General features: G+C 39.6%; 1 protein-coding gene across 1 annotated transcript in view; it reads right to left on the reverse strand.

Moving 5' to 3' along the window:
- The window catches only part of LOC149316541 (collagen alpha-1(XI) chain), a 325,693-nt gene that overhangs the window by 176,094 nt on the left and 132,204 nt on the right, over positions 1-17,395 (reverse strand). Inside the window, exons 13-19 of the mRNA XM_089515788.1 lie at positions 15,793-15,867; positions 14,561-14,644; positions 11,853-11,909; positions 7,975-8,028; positions 5,546-5,599; positions 5,360-5,413; positions 4,925-4,978 (exon numbers count right to left, since the gene is read on the reverse strand). Coding sequence (XP_089371914.1) covers positions 4,925-4,978; positions 5,360-5,413; positions 5,546-5,599; positions 7,975-8,028; positions 11,853-11,909; positions 14,561-14,644; positions 15,793-15,867 — 432 coding nt within the window. The remainder of the gene's footprint in view (positions 1-4,924; positions 4,979-5,359; positions 5,414-5,545; positions 5,600-7,974; positions 8,029-11,852; positions 11,910-14,560; positions 14,645-15,792; positions 15,868-17,395) is intronic.

The raw sequence follows: 17,395 nt of genomic DNA on the forward strand, positions 1-17,395 counted from the left end.
AACTTAAGTTTCACATAAGTCTTTTGACTAGACTCTGAGCTTTAAAACTTTGTAGCTACATTATGACTTTACCAGCCACACCAATTCAATCTCCACACTTGACCTCTTTTAAGGCCAACCTGGGTACTCAAAACCCCTTCCAATTGCCCCTTTCAGCAGTGTAGCTCTGCCACCTTGGCTGTTAAAACTCCTCAGGGTCTAATAAACCTCTAACTCCTAGCTCTGTGTCTATCTGGTCCCAATCTACCTCACACATGTCTCACTCAGCTTATTTATATATGCTCCTGAGAGTAGCTCCCATCTTTTCTTGACTAAGGCGCATTACAGACGCGCTGATAGTGCGTGGTAGGGTTGCCTCGGTGCGTATTAGGGTTAGGAAGGATGCCCCTCACCCTAATACGGACCGAGTCCGTACAAAATGGCGGCGCCCTATGTACACGGGCGCAGCCATTATGATGTCACGAATGCGCCGCCTCCAAATGAGGCGGAGCGGATGTGATGTCCTTGCGCCGCATGAGGGCGCTTAGAGCGCCATTTACGCGGCGCAAGAAGGAGCTCCGAAATGGAGCTCCTTCTGGAGTTTGCGTCGCTGATGCAACCTTCAGACGGCTGCACCAGCGGTGCAGAGAAGAAAGGGGCCAAGCGGCCCCTTTGTCCTCCTCCCCGCTGCCGCCTGAAGCCCCAAAGACACCGGATCTGGCCACTGAGGCCCCAATCCGGCGGGGAAAGGGGTGGGTGCAGGCCGCCCCAAATGGGCGGTCTGTAACCCCCCTAAATTCCCATTGGCTGATGCCAGGCTTACTCTGATTGGATGTTGTCAATATTCCAATCTGCCATAGGATAGAACTTGTCATGGCTCTATCCTATGGAGTGGGGAGATAGAAAGTCCTAAGGACTGGAGCACAGCTTTGATGCAGCTTCCAGACTCTTAGGATGCATGCATCATTTAAATAGCATACCTCCAAAGTGACCCAAAGCAGCTTTATTTTGGCCTGTCTGTATGGGGCCACAGACTACTTTGTTGGAAAGAAATACTGGAATGTCTCTATTGAATGGTCACAGGATTTCATGCACACAAATTATATCCAAACCTATCTAGTTTGCTAAGTCAACAAGGCAATAGTTACCATATTTTCCAATAAAACAGAATGTACTATAAGTGAAAAAAGTGACCTTCCCAATACACAAATTTTCTTATAGGGGCAAATTTCATTGTCTCACAGAAAGAAATGTAAAAACTCACACATTTTGTTCTCTCTCAGATAATGTGAGGACAAATCTGATCCTTAATTACAATCATTTGCAAAGGGTTCAAGAGCAGTCAATAGCAGGTGGGAAGTTACAGGGGCCTGTTACAGACAGCCAAAATAAAGCTGCTTCGAGTCACAGTGGAGGTATGGTGTTTCAATGATGCATGCGTCCTAAGAGTCCAGAAACCACACCAAAGCCACGCTCCAGTCCTTAGGGCTGGAGCGTGGCTTTGGTGCGACTTCTGGACTCTTAGGACGCATGCATCATTGAAACACCATACCTCCACTGTGACTCGAAGCAGCTTTATTTTGGCTGTCTGTAACAGGCCAGAGAGTCTCTGCTGTTACAACTTGTGGTGGAGCTTTTTTAAAAAAAATTAATGGAAAGGGGCTTTAATTTTGGCCACCCATAAACTAAGATAAGTCATTCCCCCACCCAAATAAAATTCTTAGAAATATTTCTTAGAAATTTGCTTGTTTCCCAATCTTTTTTGGCTTTTTAAGTTATTTTTATTATTCTTATCCCTCAAGAAACTTGGAGGGAGGATCAATCCACCTTAGTCCACAGAACCAGATAGTAAGCTCACTGCATCAGCACTTTTGGATGGCATTATGATAAATGAAGGCAAACATCCCAAGCTGAATATGAAACAAATCTCAAAAGCAGAACATCTTCAGACTAAAAGGGAGAGGAGGAGAGGATATATACTTTTGGCTCTACTCAGATTTTAACCAATATTCCCTTCCAGTAATGTTGCTATGCCTTTGTATGTACCATAACAATGTACCAACTCTTTATTCCAAATTTTCAGGTACAATAGAAGTTGAAAGGGGAAACTCATAGTCAGAGGCACAATCTTGCGAGCCCTTGGATCTGCATGAATTACAAGTGGAATTGCAGTCCCCCTGTTAGACTGGCAATATAGAGCTTCTAAATAGGCTAGGCCTATTACAGTACTGTCTTTTGCTAGCCAAGGGAGCTATGCATTCTGTCTCTTGTACATTTATGCTCCAGGTTCACTGGCCTGGCCCTGAAACAAGCATGTCAGCAGCTACCTGGAATGTAAACTAATGGCATGAAGACTCAATATACAACTGAGTTACTGCCTGGAGTTAAAAGAATGGATTTTCAAATTATACAAATATATCCAAATGGACAAATTAACTAAACTATTGAAAGGGAAAACTATAGACTTATTATGAAAAATATGGGACTCTCTGATAGCATACTTAAAAGAATATGAAAATCCTAGTTACACAATTGAACTAGTATGAATTTTTTGGGATTTCGTTCATTTAGTAAGGTGTGGACATTGTGTATATACACACAAGATTTGATATGGTAACTAATTAGAAAGAGTTTTGGTTTTACATCAAAGGATTATCGATGGAAAAGAACCACAGGACAAGGAAGTTGTTTTTAGTTGTTACGTTGTTAGATTCTGTGATAGTTATATGTTTTGTTATATTTATTGTACATTTATATCAATGGTGTTTATTATGTTTATATGTCATATTTATTATGTTAAATATACTAACAGTGTTAGTATGATGTGTATGTTATGTCCCGATGTAGCTGTCTTTTATGTTGTTTTATGGTATTGAAAATAATAAAGATTATAAAAAATATATACAACTGAGCTAAACCATGTGGTGAATGGCTTAAAACCATGGTGACATGGAATGGCAACTATGAGAAATGCTTCTTGTTGACCCTTTTATGTAAGGCATTATGTTAAAACTAGCCTTATCTGACCAGTTACAGGCATGAATAATAAAATGCCATTCTCACATTATACAAACAAAATGAAAATGAATGAAAGACTGAAGTACATTAGATATACAATCAGTGCTGAAACAAAGGCCCGTTACAGACGGGCTTAAAAGTACGCGCGGAGCGCGTACTAGGGTTAAGGCAGGGCGGTGCTTCTGCACTGGCCTAACCCTAGTGCGTGCTGCGTGCGCACAAAATGGCAGCGGCCATTCCACACGGCCGCCACCATCTATATGTCACGACTGCGCCGCCTCCAAATGAGGCGGCGCGGTTGTGACGTATTGGGGTCGTGGCAGGGCGCCTAGGGCGCCCTTTCCACGACCCCGGAAGGAGCTCCGTTTCGGAGCTTCTTCCTGGTTTGGTCCGCTGGGCGCAGCCTTCAGACGGCTGCGCCCAGCGGACCAAAGAAGAAAGGGGCCAAACGGCCCCTTTCTCCTTCTCCCCGCTGCCGCAGGGTGTCCTTGGGGCTTGAAGCCCCAAGGACACCCCTTTCCAGGCTGCGGGGAAGGGGCCTTTTGCTGCTTCCCCACAGCCCAGAAAGCGGCGGATCGGGGCCTCAGCGGCTGCCGCTCTGGACACTGAGGCCCCGATCCGGCGGGGAAAGGTGCGCCTACAGGCCACCCCAAAGGGGCGGTCTGTAACGCGCCATAATTTATAGTCTGAAAAGCCTGGCACAAAATACATCAGAGTTGTCACATACTTATGTCTCACCCTCCTTCACCTCTTAGGTAACAATTCAGAAGGTACATAGTATGATGGGTAGAGTAACATCACTATAGCCATAGCTCCTCCTGCAAAAAGCTGCATAATATATGAAGCAGCTCTAAAAGAAGAGTAAATGAGTGCCACTTGACATATTTGTAGAGGCCTGTTCAAGAGCAGTAGAAACTCGTGATAAGCTTAGAATGAGGTATCAGCCAGAAATAACTTTGAGTGGTCTTAGAATGATCTTAGAGTAACTGTGGCCAGAAGCCCTAAGGAGGGACCAGCATATACATTCATGGTAGACAGCACAAAAAAACAAAATGAAACAAAACAAAAAAACCCTAGAAAATTCAGCAGACTTGAGTATGTGCCAATAAAAGACTACATAATTTATAGAAGGAAACCAATAAAAGTAGATGACAGAATCATTCTTTAGATTTTCATCAAAGGGAAAGTCAAATTATAAATATTTTATATGCTATTATTATGTTTCCTGTTTATAATAGGAATAGGCAAATCTAAGACGTCTTCCTGTTCCTATCTCCAAACATATTCAGTGCCTGTGCAGTACTTTCTTTCATATGTGTGTGCTTTTTTTAAAAAAACAAAACAAAACCTGTACATATTCTGAGTTGTATTTTTTTAAAAATAGGCACATTAATGAAAGTTGGCTCCCATTGATTAAAGCACATTATAAAAGTGTGCTATTTTATTTTATTTTAATGTGCTTGTATGTATTTCTGACCATGGAGTGTGCACATTGCTATATTTGGTCTAGAATATACAATTCAAGTAAATCCTTTTTTTAAAAAAGTGATTTTCTCACACATTCATAGTATGTTTCTTATGCTTTATATCAAGAGAAATTGAGCACTATAAATCTAAGATACTGCCTACACTCACTTATCCTAGGACAGGATCACTGTATTTAATGAGTAAGACATTCTAGAATGGCTGTCAGAAAGAATGCTAACACAGTCATCCAGAAACCACCCAAGGTTGCACTTCTTTAGACTTGTGGGCACAAGTTACATTGAATTCAACAGGACTTACTTCAGAGTAGACATGTGCACACTGTACTAAAAAATTCAGCTGAGTTTGGAAAATGTTGCAATTGCTTTGGAGAATGTGTACTTTTACTGCATTCATGTTTTAAAATAGATTTTCAGAAAAGTATGCATCTTTTTTTCCTTACCCTGTTACCTTTGTCACCAGGTAGACCCGGAAGCCCATCAAAACCTCTGTCACCCTAGTGGGAGGAAAGAAGAAATAACTTTAGGATTCATTCTTGTACTGTCTAGCTGTCTTGATAAACTTCATGGGATCTACAGTAAATCTCTTCTTTTGATGGATACATTTGCCCTGAACTCAGCTCTTGCTTGAATCTTGGTGCAAACATATATTCAGTATGTGGTTTGAAACAGTGTACATAAATGTGTAGCAACAGCCAGAATTGGAGCATTAAGACCAAAGAGTCATCAGTGTTCTAACTGGAACCACTTATTCCACCTGCAGCTCTGCAAAGTCCATCTGATTCAGCCATATATCTGTGTCGGATGATGATATCTGCTTTCTCATTTGAACACACACCTGGAAAGAGACCCAGCATTTGATATATATATTTACTAACCTTGGAGCCAGGTTCCCCTGGCATTCCTCGAGCTCCATCAGCACCTGGACGACCCTAGAAAGATTTTTGAAAGGCAATGGTTAAACTCCAAATGAGAAACATTATGGCTCAATTTGTTCTTATACTACAATTCAGTGTGCATCCTTTTACAAAACATTGAATTATCTTGAAGCACTCAATACTTACTCTTTTGCCAGGTTTTCCAGGGAGACCAGCTGGACCTTGTATGCCTCGAGGACCCTGGAAGAGAGAAGGATGCAGTGATTATAATTAGGGATGTACTTCTTCACTAAGTTTCTAGTCAAGCAAGCAACTAGTAATTTCAGTAAATAGTTTTCTTTCCACTGTGAGAAAGTCTTTCACTTAGTTCTCAAAGCCTGTTTGCAATTCATAGAAATATTATTTTCTCTGCAGAAAATGTTGTTTCCTGCACAAAAAGATGTTGTTTCCTGCATAAATCAACCAAATGCAAATTTTGCAGAGGATAAATCCCAAACTACAAAGATTTTTGTCAGTCTAAGATTCTTCTTGGCAAGAGTTCTCAACCCTCCAAAACCATGTTTTTAAATAATTTTTCACAAATTTAGTTTTAAAAATATTTTTTCTGTCCATTTACAACAGTCAGCCTTCTGTATCCATGGATTCTGAATCCATAGATACAACCATACGTGGCTTGAAAATATTCCACAGTATAATGATAATTTTTAAAAATCCAAAATATCTCTAATATATGAGATACAATTTTAGTATGTCATTATATATAATGTGACTTGAGTATCCACGGATTTGGGTATCCACTGGGGGGCGGGGGGGCTGGAAGCAAACTCCAGTGATACGAATGACCCATGAGTAATAAATCAAGAGCACCATGAAGAGATTGTAATTAATTATTATTCAATTAATGCTTTGACACAAATTAATGCTTTGACGGAAATTAGGAAGCCACAAAGGGGTTTTTAAGTGCTATTCCTACTATATATTGATTTTAAAAACAAAAACAAAAGAATAAACAATTTGTCACATTTTCCCATAAATATCAATTTATAAAATATGTTTTTCTATAGATCCATGGGATTCTTTAAACTGCACAGAATTTTTGCTCTGGGGTTCCTAATCCACAATGAATCATTTATTATAGAGTTCTATGTGCAGATATGCTGAAGATCAAATGCTACCCAAAGCCCTTCTATAGGTACAGGGAATTAACACATGCACTACATTCTCAGAAGAGACCAGTCAGTAACAAAGCAACATGACACTCAAAACATTAATAAAGGTAAGAATAGATGATAAAATCTTGGCAAACTGTAATTGGCGCCAAACTAAACTGCACTTCTGTATATGGATATGAACATCTTTTCCCTCTCCATGTCTAGTTGATATCAATTTCTTTCATGATTCTTTTATTCTTTTTATGGAACAAATCCCATTCCTTTTCCATGTATTTTTTTAAATGTACACATTTAAAAAAATTATAGACATTGCTTTACCACATCCTCACTTTTTGACGAAAGTGTGATTATGCAGTATTTCTCACACATCTCAAGGGTGAGCATTTATATTTGTACAACTTTGCAAATGTACACATTTGAGAGGGAATGTGTCTCCAGTAATCCATAAATGTCCAGATTCCAGAGCACAAATTGTATCTGGCTCATGGACAGCCAAGGAAGTGCAGAGTGAGCCAGAAAAGAAAAGAAAAAAGCAGCCCACCAAAGCAGATTCCCTCTCTATTCCAACACAAAATTATTATAGGGGTAAGTCCCTTTGGACCTACTAAGACTTGTTTTTCAGTTTTAAAATGGTGGCAAATGCTATTTGGAAAACCTGTCATCTTCAGATTCATTTCAAATTAGAATCTATACCATTTGTCTGAATATGTCCAACAGTCCATTTTTCACTATTCCTTGTTTGACGGAAACAAGAATTAATTCTCATTTAATTTATGACATTTAATCTTCTCAGTCTGAAATATCATATAATCACAGATTTACCACACCTGATGTGATATGAGAGTGAGAAATAACTATTATGAATAGTGAAAGTATTTATTATCTTCCATTCCCAAAAAGAACATTCCATATTTGCTACTGTAGAAAAGCATCATGGACAAGCAAATTGATTTGCAAAAATATTGTCAGATCCACAAAAATGGTGGTTGGTGACAGAAAAAGCAGTAGAACAAAGTAATGCAAAGTAATCATAACTGTGATTAAGTGAGAAACAAACTACAAATAAACCAGCATAGTGCTCTAAAGTGTGGGGGGGGGGGCAGTTAGCTGGTGATTTGAAGGTCAAATATTAGTAATGATGTGCTGGTGTTTCAGAAAGACAGTAACAAAAAAGGGAAATGGGGAATAAAAAAGGGGGGCACATTCCTAATTATCTGGGATCAAAGCAAAAGGACCTGGCTTTTGGGGGAAATGTGTGTTCTAAACATATACAGGACAAAAAAAGAAAAAGAAAAGATCTCCACTCACTGGTCCCAGAATAGCCACTTGAGGTTGCTGCAACCAGTCTTTGGATGGCTGCTTCTGTCTGCCACCATGAATCTATATTTGTGCTTGTTGCTTTATTTTAGTGATTGCAGGCTGTTCTGTCATGAAGAAGCTTACCTGAGGACCTGGATCTCCAGCATCACCTTTGGCACCTGAGGCACCTGGACCACCCTATATATGACAAGAAGCAAAGCAATGTTTTAGCTCAACTAAAGTGCCAAATTAGCTTAAAGTAAATACATACATTTCCCTTGCTGATACTAATGTTTATGGACACATAAAGTCGACCAAGAATGAAATTGCTAACAAGAGACAAAGAATTCAGTTCCTAATGACTCAATGGCCTTGTGATCCTATTTAGTGTATACCCACTAACATTCAGAAGATTTGTTGTGCCAGAAAATATGCACTTTAGGGATACTGCTCCTTTCCCCCCATCCTTTGTGGTCCCAATAATAAATTGGGATTTTTGAGTCTTTGCATCATTCACTTAAAAATCTTCAATAGAGGTTAATTAAATTATTAGATAGGACGCTTGAAGAAACCAGTTCTCTAAAACCAATTTAGACCCCATCCGCTCTTGCTTTCCTTCTTCCTCTCTAAGGCAGATTTACCCTTGGGAATGTTGGGTAGGTAGCAAGTAGCACTAGAAACCATACAAGTCTTAATATTGGCTGCCAATTGTATGGGATCATTTCCTGTTCATTTTAAATAGCTTATAATTAAGAAAAATTATCCTCAGAGAGAACAGAAATTTGGTGCGCCATCTATTGCTAAGAAGAGGTCCTGTGGGGAGACAAGAACTCTTCTGTGCTTGCTATCCTGTTGTTGCCAAGGTATGTCTTTCTCCCCCTTTGGGGAAGGACTTGTGGAGAAACTGACAGAAGCAGCTGACCGTTGGATCCATTTTGGGTCAAACTCTGGTGAAAACTACCCAATTCAACCTAGCTATTACAATAATAAAAAATACAGACTGGTGAGAAAATTTAAATTCTCCTCAGGAAATTTAAAAGAATACACAATCAAGGTCTGTGTTTTGAACAACAGAACTGTAGCTTTTGTATGGGCATAACTTTGCTAGAAAGTTATCCTCTGAATACTTTCTTCTGGAAACCCAAGCTGCTTTACATCACATTACAATAAGAAAGGAGTGATGTGCACATATATATCCTTTTTTCCTTTTTCATTGTTGCTATTCTAAATAAGAATTGCTGGATTTCTACAGCCTCCTAGTGGCTTAATAGAAAAATGACTTAAGATAAAACAGCTGCTTTACTAGTTTTCTTTTCTTAAAAATACAATTCCCAGTTCATATGAAAACCTGCCAAAGGTGTTTTGTCCTTTAATGCAGAAATAAAGTCTACTGAAATAAAAAGGATGTGCATACATGCATCTTAGTAGATAAATTTATGGGGGATAGAAGTACTAAATATATGCAATTTGCAAGTATGACTGTAATGAACTACTAGATTGACAGACTTGCACAATTTATGGCAATACAGCATTAGCTATATAGGGTGAGCCAAATTAGGTATATTGTTATTCTTGTGTGCCTTCACATCATTTCTGACTTATGGCAACCCTAAGGTGACTATATCAAGGTTTTTTTGGAAGGGGGGTTAGCATGTTTCTTCAGACAGGGTTTGCCATTGCCATCCTCTGACTCTGAAAGCATGTGACTTGCCCAAACTCACCCAGTGGGTTTCAGGGCTGAGCCAGGAATTGAACCCTAATCTCCAGAGTTATAGTCCAAAACTCAAACCACTGACTATGCCATGCTGACTCCCAGGATGAGGTTATCTATCTATCTATCTATCTATCTATCTATCTATCTATCTATCTCAAATCTCCTCCTGCAAAACCAGGAGCAATGTTACATCCATGGCAAGTTACAATGCATAACTAGTAGGCTGCATTTAGCTTTGTGATTACAAGAGGCACATAGACCTCTTCCAAAGCCACTCCTTGAGTGGATCTCCTGCAGATGTCCTGCTTTGAGAAAGAAAATCCAGCACAAAGATGTACTTAGTGATAACAAGATAAACTAATGCTAGGAGTAAGGAAAATACTACTTGGAGCTCACTAGGAACATTTTCATTGATAGAATGTGCATGGAAACTCAGAGTCAACTTAAAGGCACATAACAACAGCATTTGAAGACAGCATGTAAACAAACAAACAAACAAACATTAAAATTACTCCATCCAGGAGGTGATTTGAGATATCACATCACTATCCTCCAGGAGTGTCTACATGGGGTGCTTTTGGTGTTTACAGTGCTCCTTCCACCCTGCCCCATTCCCACGCAATTGACAGAAAAATGTATGCTAAGCACTATCAAATTCCTTCCACTGCATCCTCACAGGAATCACTACAGAGGCACAATACTGGCCAATCTGCTTTTGGCAAAAAGAAACACTGAACACTGAATTGAAAACTAAATATATCCTTTCATTCTAGATGCTCCACAGTTCTTCTTGCCTTGGCATCGGAAGCATTTTTTTTTGTAAAGAATGTAATTATTGAGGTCTCTCAAGAGACTACTGAGTTTATGCAAACCTGTAATCTTGGTTGAACTAACTATCATTTTATATTGTTGTAAATATACTTGGATAGCTTCTAAAAGACGGTAGCGGCTTAACTGCAGCATTTAAGTGATTCATTTGATTATCTATGTCAGCAGAATATCAGTTTCATAAAATAGGAAACCATCATTAGGAGAAAATTGTTCAGGTGATTTAGCAATTGCTGCACTACTTCTGCTTTTGTCATTTGAAGTTTTCAAAATACAGTGAGATGTCAAATTTCCATCCAGAAAGTGTTTAGCTCAGAGGTCTGCAATTTTGTTCCTCTTATTATCCCAAGTAGATATTTGGCTGAGCCATTCTGTTTGCACTTTAACTCTGTAATCTTTTTAATCCTCTATATTTCTGACTGAATATATAAAGTCAGAACAATCCCTTTGATTGTGACAGACTGAAAGCCACATATTACCAAAATGCTTTCAGCTCTTTTTTTTGTAAATAAATAAATAAATAAAGAAGTTTGGGAAGGCAAAACTAGGAGGAACAATCAATCCCCCCATACTGGGAGGCTGAGAGACATTCTAGCAATGTCTAATAACCAAAGAAAATATATCATGAAATTCACTGGGAATGCATTAAATTTTTTAATTAAACCTATGGAGCAGTCCCAGAGGCAGCTGAAGACATTTTATTTCCTAAGGTAAAGATAAGCTACCTCCTCCACTGCAGAAACTGGCTGGGCTAACAAAATCAAAAAGTAAAAAATGATGGAGACACAATGTCCTCCACCATACTTAGGAGCAGCAGGTTAGCTTCGGGATATTTGGCCAGTTGGCTGTCTCACAGAGATCTGTCTTCTAGTGTTTCTTCACACACCTCAGCATCTGCATACTCTCCTACTCTCCTGGTTTGACAAGTACGGTCTTGATTGATCCTCTGTTGTTCCACTTTTTCAGCTGCTTTAGAAGTGTTCTAGTTTTTATCTTCTCCTCCCACTTTCCTGACTTTATCGTCAGTATACTTCCATTGGTACAAACTGAGTTCAACTTACAAAAGAAGGTTGTACTCAATTAGCTCAGTTGGTGGAGAGGAGAGGAATGGAATCTTGCCCTTCCCAGTAAGCTCAAGTAAAAACAAACTGCGGCAGCCTCTGCTAGTTTATGTATTCTTCCTAATTACAACAATAATGTTTATTGATTACCCTGTGGGCCATCTCAAAATACAACAAATACATGCTCTTCCTAATTAATGACTTCTGCTATTTTTGACAACACTCTGATGTTTCTTGACCACATGTGTCCTGTTTTCATCTGTAAAATGTTGAATGGTATGCAACTGCTTCCTGAGGCAGCTTTGTACCTGTTAGTTAACTCTGACAGATCATAACTTATTCTTGTAAAATTACTAGCCAATCAATTGACATTGCAACTGAAATAAGACACCAGAATGTTTGCTTCTTATTTAACATACCACAGGACCTGGTCGTCCAGTGAGTCCCATAGGGCCGGGTGGCCCTCTCATGGCAATCTGCAATTTAGAAAGGAAATAAAAACTCAACATAAGTTACATGCTTAATGGCTGGCAACACCTACCACAGATGGCACACCCACCTCAGAGCAAGTATAGTGCCATTTCAACCATCATTTGTTACCTGAAGGAGAGCAATGATAATGGATGCCCCATGTTTGTGGTATGCTACAGATTATATACTTCTACTCTCTATTTGTAATTCTCTCCATTTATACCCTGGGGCTTTTTTTTGGGGGGGGGGTTGGAAACATTAAAATTCAAGGTGGCCTACAAACTGAAATGTTGACAAAACAGTCAAAAGTATACCAGTCAATATAAAACAGAATTAAACTAGCAACAATATTAAAACACTTTTAAGACATACACTAAAAAAAAAGGAGAGGGGGGAGTTAAAATAGTACAATGTAAAGCAATGTAGGCCCGGTACAAACAGTCCAAAAGCAGCGTGCTGGTGCCAATTCTAGGGTTCTGGAGCGCACAGCAACTGCACGCTCCGGAACCCTAGTTTGTGCCGGCAGTGCCATGACTGCACAGCCCCACCCACATGGGATGCGTGTCCATGATGCAAGCGTGATGCTGCGTCCGCACATCCAGGTGTTGTGCTTGCATCAGGGACACGCTACAGTGCTCCCATGGCACACTGATGATGCTGTCCATGCACACCACAAATAACCTGCTTTTGGGGGGTTATTTTTGGTGCAAAGGGATGCTGTGCAGTTTGGCTGCTGCGGCGTCCCTCCGGAGGAAAACTAGGCACCTCCAGCCCACCCTTTTGGGGTGGTCTGGAGAGCCCCATAGTATCCTTGGACAAACCCTTTCTTTAAAAGGTTTTAGTTCTAAAAGACTGTCTGATTTTTTTTAAAAAAGCCTTTGCCTGCCAAAGGAAGAATGACAAGGAGAGGGTCATTCTACCCTTCCTATGAAGGGAGTTCCAAGACCAAGGAGCAGCCACTGAGCAAAACCCATCTGGTGTTCCCACCAACCATACTTCTGAAACTTTCCCCTTCTGAGTATGAGGGTCTGTCTACACCACTGAAAAACACCACAATCTCCATGAAGTTGGTGCTAGCAGTTCTCATGATGTACAGGTATTTCTGGGGAGATATTGTGGTATTTGGCCCCTAACCCAACTTTGCACTGAGCTAAGCAAAGTCAGAGGAAAGCCTGGTGTTTTCCAGAAACCCCAGAGTGACTGTAGGTTCTTGTGGCATGTGAAGAGTTGGATTGGGTCTGATTTAGTTCAGTCCAATTCCTCACATGCCAAGAGCTACACCATCATCCATCCCTGAACTGAAAAAATAGAGTAGGATGGAAGAGTTAGAATGAGAAGAGAAGAGAGTAGGAAGTTAGTTGAGGAGATGGAATTGGATCCGTATTGAAACAAAAGGTAATAGGGAAGTATAGGAATATGATAGTATGGAGAATTTCCTGATGAAGTTGTATGTATGAGATGTGAAAGTGATTTGTTGAATATCTATAGAATTCATGTTTACATGTATATGTTTTATTTTGTAATGGAATGTAAGTATGTATGGATGCTTCTTTTAATTTAATAAACATTAAGAATTATAAAAGAAAAGAAAAGAAAAGTGCAGGGAAAGAGGATGGCCTGTTTTCTGAGCCACCACTGTCACTTCCTCATAGACATGAGCTCCCTGCAAGAAGCTGTCATAACTCTGCTGAGGTCAGAACACTGCAACCAATGGATCAATGAGGAGGGGGTAGAGAAGCTCCCTCCTTGTTGCTCACATGGCAGGATGCCCCATTTTGATCTCAGCAGAAGCAACTGTACACTAGGCTGGCTCTTGCAGAGAGTTGCTTGGCTAGTATGGCAGCAGTGGCAGCAGTTACAGCAGCAACAGGGGGTAGGGCCAGGAGGGCTGATGCTATGTCAGTCTGGCTGACCTGTGTGCACGATGCTGTGTCACACAGGATTTGGCCTGGTGTGTGTGATCACCACTGTGGTCAGTGTGCAGCCAATTCAGGACATATTTTTTGGATGGCTCCTGGATTAAATTGCCGGTGTAGACATGCCCTCAGAGTTTATATGCCAAAGAGTATGTCCTAAAGGACAATTCAGGAATTTGAGCACAATTCCTCGAATTTCAGAATCCATTAAAAGAAAAAAAAATCATTGCTGTATTATTCATTTTCATTTTCCATAGAAATCCTAAAAACATTTTCCAAATATGTCAGAGAGAAAAAAAGACATGTCTCTCTGGATTTAAATCCTAGATAAATCCTGCAAAGAAGTATGGCTTTGTTGCATGATGATGTAAGAATTTATTTTCTCTTAAAGCAGTTATGTTCTTATGAAAGGACCACAGACATGAGAAATGGTCTGCGAGGATGCTGAATAAAGGAAGATAGCAAGCTGTGATGGTCCCATTCCTGTCTCCTGGTACTCAGAACAAAGGAAGGGAGTCAGGAGCCCAAAGGCCATGTGTAGGCCTCAGTCTAGCTTCACACAGACCTCAGACTAATTTTAGCTTCTGCCACTTCTGAGTCTGGCTCTGCTCATGTTTGTCTCTCATTCTGCCTGTTGCTGGAATGAAGATCCCACCTCACCCAGAAAGTCCTAGCCATGAAAAAAAAAAAAGGGGGGGGTGGAATCCCTTATCTCCACCTTAAGTGTGTTTCATTCTTACCCTGGCTTGTTGAAGAATAGCTTGAGCTTGGGCCTCTTGAGCTGAGATCGCTGGGCCCTTCTCCCCTCCTCCACCAAAGCGAAACTGTAGAAAAGTTGGAATGTTTTAAAAGTCAAAATCAAACATGTTAACAATAATTAAGAAATTGTTCTCTATGGCAAAAAATATTTTTCTCCACTTTGTTGAAAACTTGTATATGACCCAAAACAGGCAGGCCAAAGTGGCTTCCAGCCACTTTGGGGACCTGGTATTGACATGACATGCCCTTGAAGCATCCGGAAGTCACATGGAGGCTACACGGAGGCCAGAAGAGTCGGCCCAAAAAGGAGCAGTGAAAATCTGTTTCAGCTGGCAGCTTGTTTGGGACCGCAGAGGCTCCCACTTCGGGAATAGGCCATACAGTTGTCATGGTCCCACCCCAATCAGGGCCAGAGTGGTCTCTGGCCACTGCTTCATGCCAAACTGCTTCACCCCTATGCTGATCTTTCATGTGCATCTTACTTTTAAAAACCTGAACAGAATCACTAAACACACACATGCCTTCAAGTCAGAGGTGGTTGAAATTCCATTCTTTCTATTCACTATGACTCTTCTAAAGTGAGCTAAGATGTTTTTAGGGTCACTCAGAGTGTACAGAGTACAGGGGAGAAATCCCAATTACCGCATACTGCTTTGTTACATGTATACCTTACCTGATGTAACTACTGATTTATATACTGAAACTGTATGTGTGTGAATTTGCCAGAAAGTCCTGAAATGTTTAATAATAATAATAATAATAATAATAATAATAATAATAATAGGAAAATGTGCAAAAACCTTGTACTCTCCCAGCTGAGAGTAAGTTGGGGGTTTTTCCCATTCTCATATGCAGCTAGGAGATTACAAGAATTTTTGTAAATTTTTATTGCTTTTCTACATTTCAGGACTTTCAAGACATTCTTTTGTGAAACATCTCTTGTTTTAGGGATGATGATGGAGGAAAAGGCTTGTGTTTCTACTTTTATACAGGATGAGAAATCTCATGCTGGTTTATAACATTTTCAGTGGGGTATGTTGCCACAGGAGATGCCTTTTCTCCTTTAAAACGAAAAATATTCCAAGTAATCTTTACATCACTATTCTAGAACTAGATTATCTATTAGGGGAAAATATCACTTATTAATCATTCTGCATTGATTTCCTATTTGTTTTAAGAAAGGATGAAATCTGTATAGGAAAGTTAGACTTACCGGCAACATTAACATAGTACCTGGGGGGCCAGGCAAGCCGTCAGCACCTGGAAGTCCAGGGCGTCCTGCTGGACCCTAGAAAACATGAAGGGGGCACACAAAGTTGTATCATTCACAAATATTTATTTGAAACAATGTGCAGTTGCTGGTCATTGAAAATAGAATGTAAGGATGGACTCTCTGCATTGATTTCCTTATTAAGCTTGTAAGGATAATTAAAATGTAGGAGTCATAGCAATCTGCTAAAGAAAAGAGAATGCTATGGACATCCCTTTTCCCTCAGAAATGTAACATTTGTTTTGTGGCTATCATCAGGCCAATTATTTTTCTGTGAAAATACAATAATATGTGTCTTTCTTTACAAAAATGGGCTTTCTCCCTTAGATCTGTGCACATACACAGTACAGTGACTATGGGCACACTTGAGCCCTTGAGCTGGTTTTGCACAAAAATGTGAAGATTGAAAATCTTAGGAAAAATGGGTGAGGGCGAGAGAGGTGTTGTTTTCCTGTTTTAGTTTGGGTTTTTTGAAGCAAACATTGAACAAAACATGGGATTATAGAATGTGGAATAAAGTATTTAAGACAAAGTTTTCCTGAGTTTACTCCCCTAAAGTATTTCTCAAAACTATGTAGCAAACCTTTTATGTAGGACTATGTACAGTCTTTCACGTGATTACAATTCCCAGTCCTTATATTCATTTTTATGAGAATATTTTATGTCTGCTTTATGCTGTGGAGAACAAAATAATTTTCTTTGCTCTTCTAATGTCAATGTTTTCTTCTATTTTTATTGTCTTTTGTTTTGTTTTGTTTTTTGGCATACTCATAAATTGGGCAAGCATAGAGGAAGGGATTTACTTTTTTAAAAATCTCTGGGATTTTTTTTATAGAAAAAATAGAAGATAGGAGGTTTGCCTATCTTCAAAATTTCCAGAAATTTTCCATCTTGAGTTTTAGAGTGTCTTGACTCCCCTAAACTGTCTTTTGCTCTTGAGACGTCACAGTTTTCATAATTTCCTTGAAAGCAAAAGGACAGTTATGTTTTTAAGGAGGTAATAAACCCATCCTGAACTGTTACATCAAAAATTCCCATCTTTCAAATCTAGAAGAGAAGTTATGCTTCCTTCCTAGTATTTGACATTTTTTGGCAGTCTGCATATCAACCATGTCTTTCAGGGGGGGGGGGGGGGGGGAAGAAACCTAGGCTCTGGAACATCAAAATTAGCCATCCATACAATATGGATTGTGAAAAATGAGTTCAATTTGGCAACCAATATACCACGAAATACCCATCTCTATCATCATGATAGTCCAATGCTCAAACCACTGCACCACAAATCTAAAAATAGCTAAAAATAAATTTGTGGATTTTTTTTTTAAAAGGTCAATTTTTAAAAAATGTTATGTGCATTGAAATTAATCCCTGCAACCTAATTAAAAATGCTACTTGCTGTTCTTGGAGCAATTCAGCCTCCTTTTGATGGGTGGGGGCAGAAAGGGGGAATTGTGGGGTCTATAGGATTTGAAGGTCATGCAACTTCCTTTGGTATACTCATTTGTTGTCTCAGGTCCACATTTCACCTGCCATTGAAAGAGAATGA

Source organism: Sceloporus occidentalis, unplaced genomic scaffold (assembly GCF_023333645.1).
Source record: "Sceloporus occidentalis isolate IW3139 unplaced genomic scaffold, rSceOcc1.0.p SCAF_3, whole genome shotgun sequence".
NCBI classification, from domain to species: domain Eukaryota; kingdom Metazoa; phylum Chordata; class Lepidosauria; order Squamata; family Phrynosomatidae; genus Sceloporus; species Sceloporus occidentalis.